The 13,095-nt window shown below is 37.8% G+C and overlaps 2 protein-coding genes across 6 annotated transcripts in view; both read right to left on the bottom strand.

Moving 5' to 3' along the window:
• fcho2 (FCH and mu domain containing endocytic adaptor 2) overlaps nt 1-6,980 on the bottom strand; it is a 48,411-nt gene extending 41,431 nt beyond the window's left edge. For all 4 annotated transcript variants that reach the window (XM_081366437.1, XM_081366436.1, XM_081366435.1 and 1 more), the window contains exon 1: nt 6,731-6,980. In XM_081366437.1, coding sequence (XP_081222563.1) covers nt 6,731-6,763 — 33 coding nt within the window. In that variant the 5' untranslated portion in view covers nt 6,764-6,980. The remainder of the gene's footprint in view (nt 1-6,730) is intronic.
• A 409-nt stretch (nt 6,981-7,389) lies between these two features.
• The window catches only part of tnpo1 (transportin 1), a 41,355-nt gene continuing 35,649 nt past the window's right edge, over nt 7,390-13,095 (bottom strand). The window contains exons 21-24 of one of the 2 annotated variants that reach the window (XM_081366438.1): nt 12,665-12,764; nt 12,502-12,576; nt 12,272-12,398; nt 7,390-10,046 (exon numbers count right to left, since the gene is read on the bottom strand). In XM_081366438.1, the coding sequence (XP_081222564.1) occupies nt 12,291-12,398; nt 12,502-12,576; nt 12,665-12,764 (283 nt within the window). In that variant the 3' untranslated portion in view covers nt 7,390-10,046; nt 12,272-12,290. The remainder of the gene's footprint in view (nt 10,047-12,271; nt 12,399-12,501; nt 12,577-12,664; nt 12,765-13,095) is intronic. The other variant, XR_014030250.1, reaches the window with a different exon arrangement.

Here is a 13,095-nt window from a genome sequence, read left to right on the forward strand (position 1 = left end):
GTTTAGTTTAGGGCTGTGGGCACTCAATATACACTATACATGCATTGAACCTCACAGACTTGCATAAGTAATATTCAATATTACTATGTAAAAAGAGGTTTGAACACTAGTGACTATCATTGGAAATAACTGAAGAGTCAAATTAGCTAAAATTATAATGTTGGTGATTTTAGGCCGGGCAAAGATTATATGTAGTTAACCTGACAAAACTTTATCTAGCAGGAATGACTAAATGAATTAAGTTCATACAACAAGATTACAACAAATCATTTCCAACAAATTAGATTTTGTTGGAAAAATGTAATTCATTTTCATGGAAAAGATTTCCTTAATTTAATCAAGTTCGTTCAACAGCTTAAAATAATGATGCTACCATCTTTCAAATGTCATTTTTACCCACCTGTAATTTGGCTCCAAATCTCAGGTGAAAACTGTCATTTTGACCCCCCTTTACAAAATAGATAAATATACATCCACGACTTTCATCAATATTTATGTCTGTCTTTCTACAGAAAAAATATTAACAAAATTAAAATTGGGTTGATTTGACACGGAATGACCCATTACATTAGCTCAGTTACTTAAAATCACACTGCCAATCTGAGAGCAAATACTGTATGGTAAATCAACAACGAGCAGAGCAAAACATCTAGACATAGAGAGTGTCAAAGTTCAGCTGAATCTCTTTCACCACAGCTTTGAGTCCTTTACAAGGCCTTCTGAATTCTCCCTATTTAAGTGGGGTGATCTGCCTCTGTTAGTCGGGACATCTGTCCTACAGACGTACAGCATTCTGGATCAATGGAAATGTAACGCACTCAAATGCATTAAAAAACAAAGATGTCAAATGGCACATTTAGAGACCTTAAAAATAGTATATTAAAATGTCTTTTCTATAGACATTTTTCATGATGGATCTTCGCAGTGATTGGTCATCATGCTATCATTTTAAGGGCCCTATTTTAACGATCTAAGCTCATGGTCTAAAGCGCAGGGTGCAAGTTCACTAAAGTCCAAATCCACTTTTGCTAGTTAAACGACGGGAAAAATGGTCGGCTCGCCAGGTGCATGGTCTAAAAGGGTTGTACCTATTCTCTTAATGAGTAATGGGTGTGTTTTGGGATTTACATGCGTTAAACCAATCAGAGTCTCATCTCCCATTCCCTTTAAATGCCAGTTGCGCGCATGCCATGGCAGATTCGCTATAACATGACGGAATTTGATAGTGGAAAGACCGAACGCGTCTACAGAGCGCAAACGGAACTGCTCGTGCACGAGGTAAAAGTGCGCACGCAGACCATCTACGGGACGCGATATTTTTTTTCCCAGGAGGGTAGGGGAAGACTCATTAATATTCATTAGGGAAGTCATCACTGATTGGTCTTTACCCCAGTGACGGGTAGGTTTAGGGGCGGGGTTGGGGTAGGTCATCACATAGACCCCAGTGACGGGTAGGTTTAGGGGCGGGGTTAGGGGTAGGTCATCAGACCAATCAGTGATGACTTCCCTAATGAATATTAATGAGTCTTCCCCTACCATCCTGGGAAAAAAAATATCGCCTACGGGACAAGCCGGATTCCACCATATCTTTATGTACACAATAATATATATATATATATATATATATATATTTTTTTTTTTAAATATTGGGCATGTTTGTGTGCTGCTGTACGTGCGTCCCTGTGTGTTTCATAAGCAGAGTGTACGCGCGTTGTGTGGACCCGCCTATAGGCGCACATTACTAATGCGCTCATTAAATAACAAAAAAATATTGTGCCTAGTCTATTTCTGTTGCCTCAAAATAGCAACGCGCCAACAATGCGCCAGAACACACCTCGTTTTCAGACCAGCATGCCCATGGGCGCAAATGCATTTGCTATTTAAATAACGTGACGCAGGACATGAAAATGATAACTGCGTCGGACTGAAACTAGCGAAAAACGTCGCGCTTGGCGCTGCATTGTGCCGGGTGTAAGATAGGGCCCTAAAAGTGATTGAGTTGAACAGTATGTTGTATATGCCTGATGAAGATCATGAGACCGAAACGTTGGTAATAAATATTTTTTGAAACTTTCTGAAAGTATTGATAGTGTGCTGGATTTCCTTTTGTTTTTTGTTTTTGGTCTTTTAGTCTTTTCTCTTACACACCTATCTATTACCTGCAGGTGTGGGATGGTTATTGTTAATTTAGAGATTTTTCTAAAAAAATATTTTATAGTTATCTCACCTAGATGTTTGATCAAGCAATGCATTTGTTTTTACAAAGGGGCAATTTTGTTGCACAATATCTTCTTACACAAAGCACATGCCTGAGTTCAAGCTTTGAATGGAATTTACAAAAAAGACAAGTAAACAGTCAGTAATAAAATAAGAACAAATAAACAAATTACAACAATACAGATTAATCCTTACATTTAAAGTTACAAAAGTTATTTAGTCAAGAGCAGTGAGTGATTTTCTTTTTTCATTTGTTGTTTGATTAACATTAAATTGTCATTATGACACTGTAATGCTATCTCATGCATAATACAGCACTGATTAGATTAAAAAAAGTAGGGGTGTAACAGTATGTAGGCTATTCATCCAGAACCTTCACGGTACGAACGTCATGGTTTGGTGCATACAGTCAGATGACGAATACAGTTAGCCACAGACGATACACTCCAATCTAGAAGGGGGTGTAAACGGTAATTCAACGCTGTTTGCTGACCGCCACAACAGGAAAAAGAGCAGATCTATGCACCAACCCAAAACAAGAGTTCAGATGCTTTTGATTTATTTTTGTGACGCGTTCCTCAAGCTTCATGGAAAGGAAACCGGGACGGCAGAAAGTGCCATCCTGTTTGTTTTCTTTATTTTACAAAAGCACAATGTTTTGTTTTTATTGTGAGTGTACACAAACAAAAATAGAACATTTACAGTTTTGATGATGCCTTACTCTTCTCTGTATGACCATAAATGACGGAGTATGTTAAGTTGTTTCCGCTGTCATAATGAGACAAAATCCTGTTTTGATATGGGTCGGACATATGTACCTAACGTGTATCGAACCGTGACCCAAAACCGAGGTATGTACCGAACTGTGACTTCTGTGTACCGTTACACACCTAATTAAAAGAGTTAGCCTAATTCTCATGAATAAATGTGGAGAAAAGCTCAGAAACTAATGACGTAGACGTGTACTTGCAGCCAATAACCACTCCGGATTAACGCATGTAGCCTACCTCACTTTCCGTGATGTTGGTTCAACTTTCCTTTTAACCAGGAAGAACGAAATTTTCATGAAAAGTTAGAAAAAATTTTTTTTTTTTACTTTTCCCTTTAAAATAAACATAATAAGTGCTATTGTCGTTTTTGTTAAAGACATCTGTAACAACCACTAACTCAATTTGGTACTCACGAGCTGAATGTTTAAACTGGCAAGACTTAAAAAAGATGAGCAAATTATAAACTATAATTCTGACAATTCCATCAACTGTGCAGCGCGCTTATAGTGCAGATGTGATGTGGTTTTGAGAGAGCATGCGCTGATTCACTCACGCTGTTTGTGAAATCACTTCTCACATAGAGTTTTCAAATTACTGATTTGAAAAAATTATTTCATAAAGATGTATAAAGTGTACCTGACCCACATTATAATATTTTTTTTACCCGCACCGGACAGAGATTGAGACAGCGCCATACCTCAGCAGGCGCGAACGTCACAACTTACATTTGCAATTCATCATGCTCCTCTGTTATTGTTGAAGGACATGATCATGAATTGCATCATTAAATATGGCATGAGCAAGCATCTCCAAAATTTTCTTGTAAGAATAGCAAGAAAAATGCACGCCTTTCTTTATTCTGATTATGCTGATCGCATGAATACAGGAATAGGAATATTGTTCCGACCCTGAGATTTCCCCTTACTTGGGGCCGAGCATGGGAATTTCTGATTCGCTCCCCCATGTTAATTGATAATTAGCTGATTAGAGTATATAAGTGCTCTGGTTTGCATTTGGAATAGGCAGTCCCTAAGCGATAGTTTCTCCCAGGAGTGTCTCTTGACCGGGATGTAACATCTTACTGACTTCTTTCTCATTTGTTTCTTATGCATTTCTTATATCATGTAGCTTAAAATTTTATTTTGTGATTATTGTATTTGTTATTTCTTTGTTTCCCTGACTATCCCTAGACTTATGTTTATTATTATTCATGGTTATTGTAGTATTTGTTAAATTAAATAAAACAATGTGCATTCAATATATATCGTGTCTTATCCCTCTTTAATGTTGCGGCCTTAAACGAGCGGGCTGTAACAATATCCAAAGAGCATGTATATTCTTTCCAGAATAAAGGCAAACAAAATATAGACCTTAATAACTCCTATTTATTTAAAAAAAAATCTCTTTCAATTCTTTTCTGCATTTCACTATCTAGTTTTTACTAAACATGGCATTATATACAATGAATACTGTTGTTGACTATATGGCAAATTGCTTTTGACATATAACATTTGTAATTGGCTTTGGATAAAAGCTAAATGAATGACTGTAAATGTAATCGGAAAATTATGTGCGTGTAAATGTTATCAATAACTGTTCTGACATTTTAGACTCTACAAATGACTAACATAACCATAAAAAAAAAAAAAAAAAAAAATAACAAGTTCTCATGAAGACCTAGAGAGAGACCTAGAAACTAAAAGGTAATATCTGCAGTATGACTCAACCGGATACATTTCCGTAAGCAGGTGTCTTCTGACTGTAACAAGTCTGAACAACCACCAACAAAACCAACAGAGGAGAATGTGTATCAGCAAAGGTCAAAAGCTCACTAGACAAATCCCACGGTGCTCTTCAGCATGAGAGGAAATCTGTGGTTACATGTATTTATCGGTAGGAAACGAGACTAAGAGGTTTCCTTCACACAGCTCTTTGTTGTGGGTGGTTTAGGGTAAGTTGTCACAACTGTGGGCGGCAGACGCTGGAGGGCAAAGAAGATTAATTTCAAAAGATGATTATGTCATGGCAGATAAATATCAAGACTATTTTGAAAGTCTTCCTCTTCCCTGCATTAATGTTTTGAGCTTGACAGCTTCAGTGAAGGAGTGTGTCTCTCTATGTGTGGGGTATATGCGTGTATGTCTGTGCCCTGCATTACAAGCACACAGCTGATCATAGGCGTCCCTGTTCCTCGACACAAAGGCCTGATTGAGAAGACTCCACAGATCTGCAATCCCTCATCTCTCTTCATCTCCCCCATCTCCCAATTTGACAGTCACGGTTTCCAACTGCACACTTTCTCACCCTACTCGGCCCAACACTTGTGGCAGTCAGATGCTGTTTAATGGTTAAACCATGATCATATACGGCACATGACAACAGATGATTCTTCTGGCATGCTCACATACTGCATTAGGTAATGAATTAACTTTAATCAGAACAAAAACCCTCAATAAATTTTATTGTACAATGGGGAGATAGTGACTAGATTCTTAATGTCTGTGGAATGTAAGAGATGATAAAGATAGACATGATCGCATGATCACACCTGAACGCACACACCTTCATTGTACTGAAAGTGATAATAAAAAAAAAAAAAATTCTTCTGTGGCATGCTAAAGGAAATATTTATTAATAGAAAAATATGCAATGAAAGTGAAAATAGACTAAGGCTGTCAGTCATAAAAATGGAAAGTCGACCCAAAAATTTAAATTCCGTCCCTTCACTCACCCTCATGTTGTTCCAAAACCTGTATGACTAACTTAGATGTTAGGCAGATTGTTAAAGCTATAGTTCAACCAAAAATGTACATTGTGTCATTTACTCACTCTTATGCCATTCCAAACCTTCTGCAGAACATAAAAGTAGATATTTTAAAGAATATTGGCAAACAAACCATTTAGGTGAAAATTTGCTTCCACTGTATGGCCAATTATACAAAATAAGTTGTATAATTAATTGGCCATTATACAAAATAAGCTCTTTTAAGTTCCACAGCAGAAAGAAAGCCATATAGGTTTGGAATGACATGAGAGTGGGTAAAATATGACAAAAGGTTGTACTATTACTTTAACCCTTTGCCTAACACATCTAGTTAAATATCATTTTGTATTTAACTCATACATGTTTGGGTTAAGGAAATGTATCTAATTTGTCCCTTTAAGAAGCAAATAAGTCTGATAAGGAGGCATATTTTGATGAGGTAAAACTTGACAGTAAAGCGATAAACACGAATAGAGACGAGGGCTAATCATTACACGTTTCACATATGCATGAATTACATAACTCTACACAAAACTTTATTAACCATTCTGGCCTCCGGTCTAACTTCATTACGGAAGAACTAGCGCAGGACACCATTGTGATTGACAGCCGTAACATTCAATGGTGTTGCAGAACAGGATCATTATCATTCCAAGATGTTGCCGACAGCCAATCAGATTAAACGGAGGTGGAACGTAGTGGGCTGTCTGTCAGATGGATGTAATGAGGCCCAATCCCCGGTCTAGCTGGACGGGATTCTCCGAGAAAAGTGAGGGGGCAACAGGGCAGTATGCTCCCGTGCTTGCCTCGAACATGGTTTACCGGTATTATCCCAACAATGGCCGGTGTGAAACAAAACACGAAGAACAACCCCAGAAATCAAGCATATCATACCAAAGTAAAGAATGACAGACGAATAGAGCTGAAGAGTTGTCTTTAACCCGCAAAGCCAAATAAGAGCACAACATAAACAACCTACCCAGAAATTTTCCAGGAAATAGGGCGTTATCATCTTGCTGTCCTCCCTTCTTCACAGCGGCGCTTTTCTTAATTTGAATTGCCTCAGTTGGCTCAGTTAATCCACCAACCTCCCCCCGATGTTGTTGTGTCTGGTCTTTTTTCCTCTTTTTTTTCCTGCTCTTCTGCTGGGTTTTCCTCCCTGATCTGAACACGACTCCACCTCCTCACTTGCGTTTCACCCCTCCACTTGTTCAGTATTTCATTGAGATAATTGTTATAAAGAAACAGCGACGCTGGTGGCAGTTTCAAGAAGTGCATTCCCATGATGCAATAGTGTAATTTTGTTTAAATGCCCCACTGCAAAACTCAAAATTCTTTACTGGTATAATAATCATATGGGATTATACTACGAATTGTGGTAATATTATATTAAAGATGTCACTGAAAGGTCACAGTGTAATGAGTTACTGGTGTATCAATCAAATGCCCTTAATTAAGGATATTTATAAATTGTGTAGCAGGTATATCTCTTGGTATTACAGATAATCCACCCCCCCCCCCAAAAAAAAGGGCAGAACATACACAAAAAAAAGGTATTTGAATCAGCATTTCAAAACCAGTCAATATAACTTTATATTTAATACCTTTGAAATTCATTGGACAAATAACATACTCAGTGGTTTTTGAAAAGGGTTTATTCTTATCAATGTACAGATCCAAGCAGTGGAACAAACTCACGTCCATAACAATGTCATACAAATATCATTACAAAATTTTTACAGTACAATATATATTCTTTGCATGATCCAAAATATTTGGTGGCCCCTAAAAATGATTACTTTCTATATTTGAATCTTTCTTCAAAATCAGATTATAAAATAAAAGTCAAAAATCACTATAAATAAAATTGCTCTCGGACCAGAAAGAGGGAGCGTTTGAGCAAAGGTTTCCTTCATTATTACATTTTCTTAATTTCCACACATATAACTATACAGCAGTTGGTGCAGTCTAGGGTGGGGACACAACATTTAGATTTTTACATTTTTGTACTTTTTGTACAAAAAAAGAAAACGAGAGAAAAAAAAATTATAATAAAACAATTAGATTCATTACTGTGCAATCTCCAAGTCTCATGGCCATATTTATACCCCCACCCCCCGAAAACTCAAGTTTAACTTCAAGGCGTTACAGTATATACTGCATTTATATTTCATAAATAACAAGTGTTCAGATACACAAGGGCCAGTTTCTTCAAAATTATCCCCACATGAAGCTATACGAGTGTCTACTAACTGATATTTTATCTCCTCTATAAAAAAAAAAAATAGTTTACATTCCTTTACGAGAAGACAGAGTGACAGAATATGTCAGTTAGAAAGGATATTCACCAGCAGCAGAATGGATTAGAGTGAATTGCTCTATTATTACTATGAAACGTGGGAGACTGAACAGCAGAGAAAGGCATACATTAAAAATAAAATAAAAGTAAACATCCCTCCTGAGGTCTCTACAACATAAAATATTCAAGTAGAAAATTACAACACATAGCAGCAATCATAAGTGTAAGACGACACACTTAACATTCATAATATCTGCCTACATCTTGTTTCTTTGTTTGCTCTTTTCATATATATATTTTTTTTTTCAGAAGAATCTCCGACCTCTCTAATCGGTTACCAATGTAAAACAGCTGGAATGTGACAGACAAACTGAAGAAAATAAAAACACTTTGCATAAATACACCAGCACAACACAGACTCAGAAACACCTGACAGTATCCCATGGTGTTCAGATCTAAAATTATAAAACATTTCTCTGCGTACATCCTTAAAAGTCTGACCTCTCGGCTGGTTCAGTTTGAATCCAGATCTTAACTTGTACCTGAAAGAACCATTTCACGTGCCTCCAGATGAGTATGAACATCAGTCTTGTCTGTCCGATACTAAAGTGGCAGCAACTTTTAAGCACAAAGTTCTTAATACTGAAATCCTCACACTCTGGGATACATTCAGACATTTTAAGGCTTGCTACTATTCACATGAGGGACACAAATACTGCCTCCACAAGCACTGTACTGTCCAGGATTACACACAACACAACGCGGGATGTTTTTTAAACTTCATGCACGAGGTAACGGAACTAAATAAAAGTCACAAAATCAATATGTGGATGGAAAACACGTCACCTGTTGCGTATGTGTGGAAAAAACACATCATTAAACCTAGTTTGTGGGGGAGGGCTAGGAAAAACAGATTGCTCATTGGGCCACCAACATGCACAAATCAAACAACGAAACATCCAGATTAACCTGATCAGTCAAAACATATTACAAGCATCTTCAAAATCATGCTCTGAGCAAACTAAGCAAAAAGAAATTGCGGATGTCTCAAATGAACAAAATGTGTGTTTAGGGTTCACTAGTTTGGATTTATGTCGAGCCACACTGAAAGTGAGATTGGGACATTAAAGCCTCGCACAGAGCAATAAATCAGATGTTTGAACTGTTCAAACATCTTCACTGTGTTAATATGGAGTCTTCTCTCTTGCTTTGCGCATGCCAACGTAATTTACCAAGAAAATTTTTGAAAATAATAAAGTTATGCTATTTTATTCCTTTATATTCGCATCACTGCCAGTTTAATAATGTTTAAAGATGAAAACCTTTTCACTATCAATGATATGAGAGGACTTACATTTCTAGTTACGTTGTTACCTTTCAGACGAAGCGTCTAAAATATGGTACGTTTTTAGAATGTTTACTGTCTACAGCTGTGCATAGCTGGCCCACAAAATACGGTCTGCACACTTTCATGCAGTCGAGCTATACCCTACATCACCCCATGCAAAGGAACTTATGCTTAGCGTCCAGTTGAGATTTACATCACATCCACCCCTCTAAATGATACAGTCCAGAAAATCTACAAAACCTGTTTTTTTTAAGCTTTCAGAGCTCGTCTCCAGGCACTTTCCTATGTCAGGAGTGCAACAGTACAGAGTTTACACATATCTTCATGTCATTGTTTTTTTGTTTTTGTTTTACCCCTGGATGTCCTGTTACATTAAGTGCCCTGGTGAATGAACGCTAACAATGTATTTTGTTTTCACCCTCATGGTTGATTGTTATGACATGATGAAAAAGCTTTCCTCCCTATTTAGGTTTGGCTTGGCGAGGTGTCGTCGACTAGTGCCTTAGCTAACACTTCCCTCCCACCCCATCTACAGGGGTCCAGTGGGCCGTGTGACTCCCTCCCCTGCTAGACCACCCTTCCCCCCAGGTAAAGGGCAACATATGCCCTGGGTATCAGAGGTTCCCATCCTCTCGCATAGTGAATAAGCTGAAGAACAAGAGAGAAAGAGATCAAATTAGATTAATGTTACACGTACAGTATCATTATTAAATAGATATCAGTAACACTTTAAAATAACGAGCATTTAAGGTTGTTTGGCAATGATGTGTCTACTGTTCATTAGGAGAAAATCTGTAGAATTGACTTAAATTTGATCAAATTTGAGCTACCTTATTGAAAGTAGGGCTGTGAAATGATTAATCGCATCCAAAATAAAATATTTAAAAAAGTACTGTGTATAATTATTTTGTATATAATTATATATATACATACAGTGAGGAAAATAAGTATTTGAACACCCTGCTATTTTGCAAGTTCTCCCACTTGGAAATCATGGAGGGGTCTGAAATTGTCATCGTAGGTGCATGTCCACTGTGAGAGACATAATCTAAAAAAAAAAAAATCCAGAAATCACAATATATGATTTTTTAACTATTTATTTGTATGATACAGCTGCAAATAAGTATTTGAACACCTGTCTATCAGCTAGAATTCTGACCCTCAAAGACCTGTTAGTCTACCTTTAAACTGTCCACCTCCACTCCATTTATTATCCTAAATTAGATGCACCTGTTTGAGGTCGTTAGCTGCATAAAGACACCTGTCCACCCCATACAATCAGTAAGAATCCAACAACTAACATGGCCAAGACCAAAGAGCTGTCCAAAGACACTAGAGACAAAATTGTACACCTCCACAAGGCTGGAAAGGGCTACGGGGAAATTGCCAAGCAGCTTGGTGAAAAAAAGTCCACTGTTGGAGCAATCATTAGAAAATGGAAGAAGCTAAACATGACTGTCAATCTCCCTCGGACTGGGGCTCCATGCAAGATCTCACCTCGTGGGGTCTCAGTGATCCTAAGAAAGGTGAGAAATCAGCCCAGAACTACACGGGAGGAGCTGGTCAATGACCTGAAAAGAGCTGGGACCACCGTTTCCAAGGTTACTGTTGGTAATACACTAAGACGTCATGGTTTGAAATCATGCATGGCACAGAAGGTTCCCCTGCTTAAACCAGCACATGTCAAGGCCCGTCTTAAGTTTGCCAATGACCATTTGGATAATCCAGAGGAGTCATGGGAGAAAGTCATGTGGTCAGATGAGACCAAAATAGAACTTTTTGGTCATAATTCCACTAAACCTGTTTGGAGGAAGAAGAATGATGAGTACCATCCCAAGAACACCTACTGTGAAGCATGGGGGTGGTAGCATCATGCTTTGGGGGTGTTTTTCTGCACATGGGACAGGGCGACTGCACTGTATTAAGGAGAGGATGACCGGGGCCATGTATTGCGAGATTTTGGGGAACAACCTCCTTCCCTCAGTTAGAGCATTGAAGATGGGTCGAGGCTGGGTCTTCCAACATGACAATGACCCGAAGCACACAGCCAGGATAACCAAGGAGTGGCTCTGTAAGAAGCATATCATGGTTCTGGCGTGGCCTAGCCAGTCTCCAGACCTAAACCCAATAGAGAATCTTTGGAGGGAGCTCAAACTCCGTGTTTCTCAGCGACAGCCCAGAAACCTGACTGATCTAGAGAAGATCTGTGTGGAGGAGTGGGCCAAAATCCCTCCTGCAGTGTGTGCAAACCTGGTGAAAAACTACAGGAAACGTTTGACGTCTGTAATTGCAAACAAAGGCTACTGTACCAAATATTACCATTGATTTTCTCAGGTGTTCAAATACTTATTTGCAGCTGAATCATACAAATAAATAGTTAAAAAATCATACATTGTGATTTCTGGATTTTTTTTTTAGATTATGTCTCTCACAGTGGACATGCACCTACGATGACAATTTCAGACCCCTCCATGATTTCTAAGTGGGAGAACTTGCAAAATAGCAGTGTGTTCAAATACTTATTTTCCTCACTATATATATATATATATATATATATATAAATAAAAATACACACACGCATGTATACATTAATATTTTTTTTTAACTATACATAAACTATAGATCAACTATATATACAGTTTATACATGCAAATATTTCTTAAATTTCTTAAAAAATTAAAAATTTAAATCTTAAATAAAAAATCTGCACAATATATACTCTACTGTTCAAAAATGTTGGGGTCAGTAAGAAAAGAAATTAATATTTTTATTCAGCAAGGATGCATTAAATTGATCAAAAGTCACAGTAAAGACAATATTACAAAATTATTTCTACATTGATAATAATCTGAGGCAATCTCATGGAAAATTACCTCTTCAATCAGGTAACATCTACACCCCATAGAAGGCTGCAAGTCTCTCTTTGAGTGGAAGGGGAAACTGGTCAGAAAAGCGTCTCCAATTCTCGTCTCCAACCTGGTTCTTAAACCCATGCAAGATCTAACAGGGAACACGCACTTAAGTATGAAGCATGCGTCCACAATTACCTTGAAGGTTTTTCCCAACTCACAGACTCATGTAAAATATTTACACAGCGCTCTACCTTATAGAACATTTCTCGAAGATCGTCTTTTGGGTTCATCCAGGATGCTACAGCATCACAGAAAAATATAAAGTCCTGAAGAGGGATGGTAAAGAAAACAAAGAGGATCATTTTCGATTGTCAGAGCACTCAGAGAGACATCACTGAGAATATCGTGTCGTACCTGCACCACACCACCAGGGTTGACCGTGATCATGGTGCAGATTCCTCTGAACGCAGAGTCTTTTTCTTCATTGTCTCTTATATTGCGAAGAGAGGTGCACCTAGTGAAGGGAAGAACCAGTTTTCAAATAACAAGCCTGTGCGGTTAGTTTGCTTGTGGACTAACACATAATCAACACAATATCATGACTATCACCTCAGAGCACCTTGGGACGAGCAAACGTTTTAAATCACAGAGATTGGTCAATCGAGAAACCAACATTTTTATCTTCTTTGTAATGAAAACATTCTCTTGTTGAAACCGGAAAGTAGCTTTCGGGTTTACCTGAAGAGTTCAGCTTGTTGCAATATTTCCTGACAATCCCACAATAATTTTACAGAAAATTAAAATCTTATTTTTTCTAGCATTAATATCATTGGTTCTTAATCATA

This window comes from Scardinius erythrophthalmus, assembly GCF_964197995.2.
Source record: "Scardinius erythrophthalmus genome assembly, chromosome: 5".
NCBI classification, from domain to species: domain Eukaryota; kingdom Metazoa; phylum Chordata; class Actinopteri; order Cypriniformes; family Leuciscidae; genus Scardinius; species Scardinius erythrophthalmus.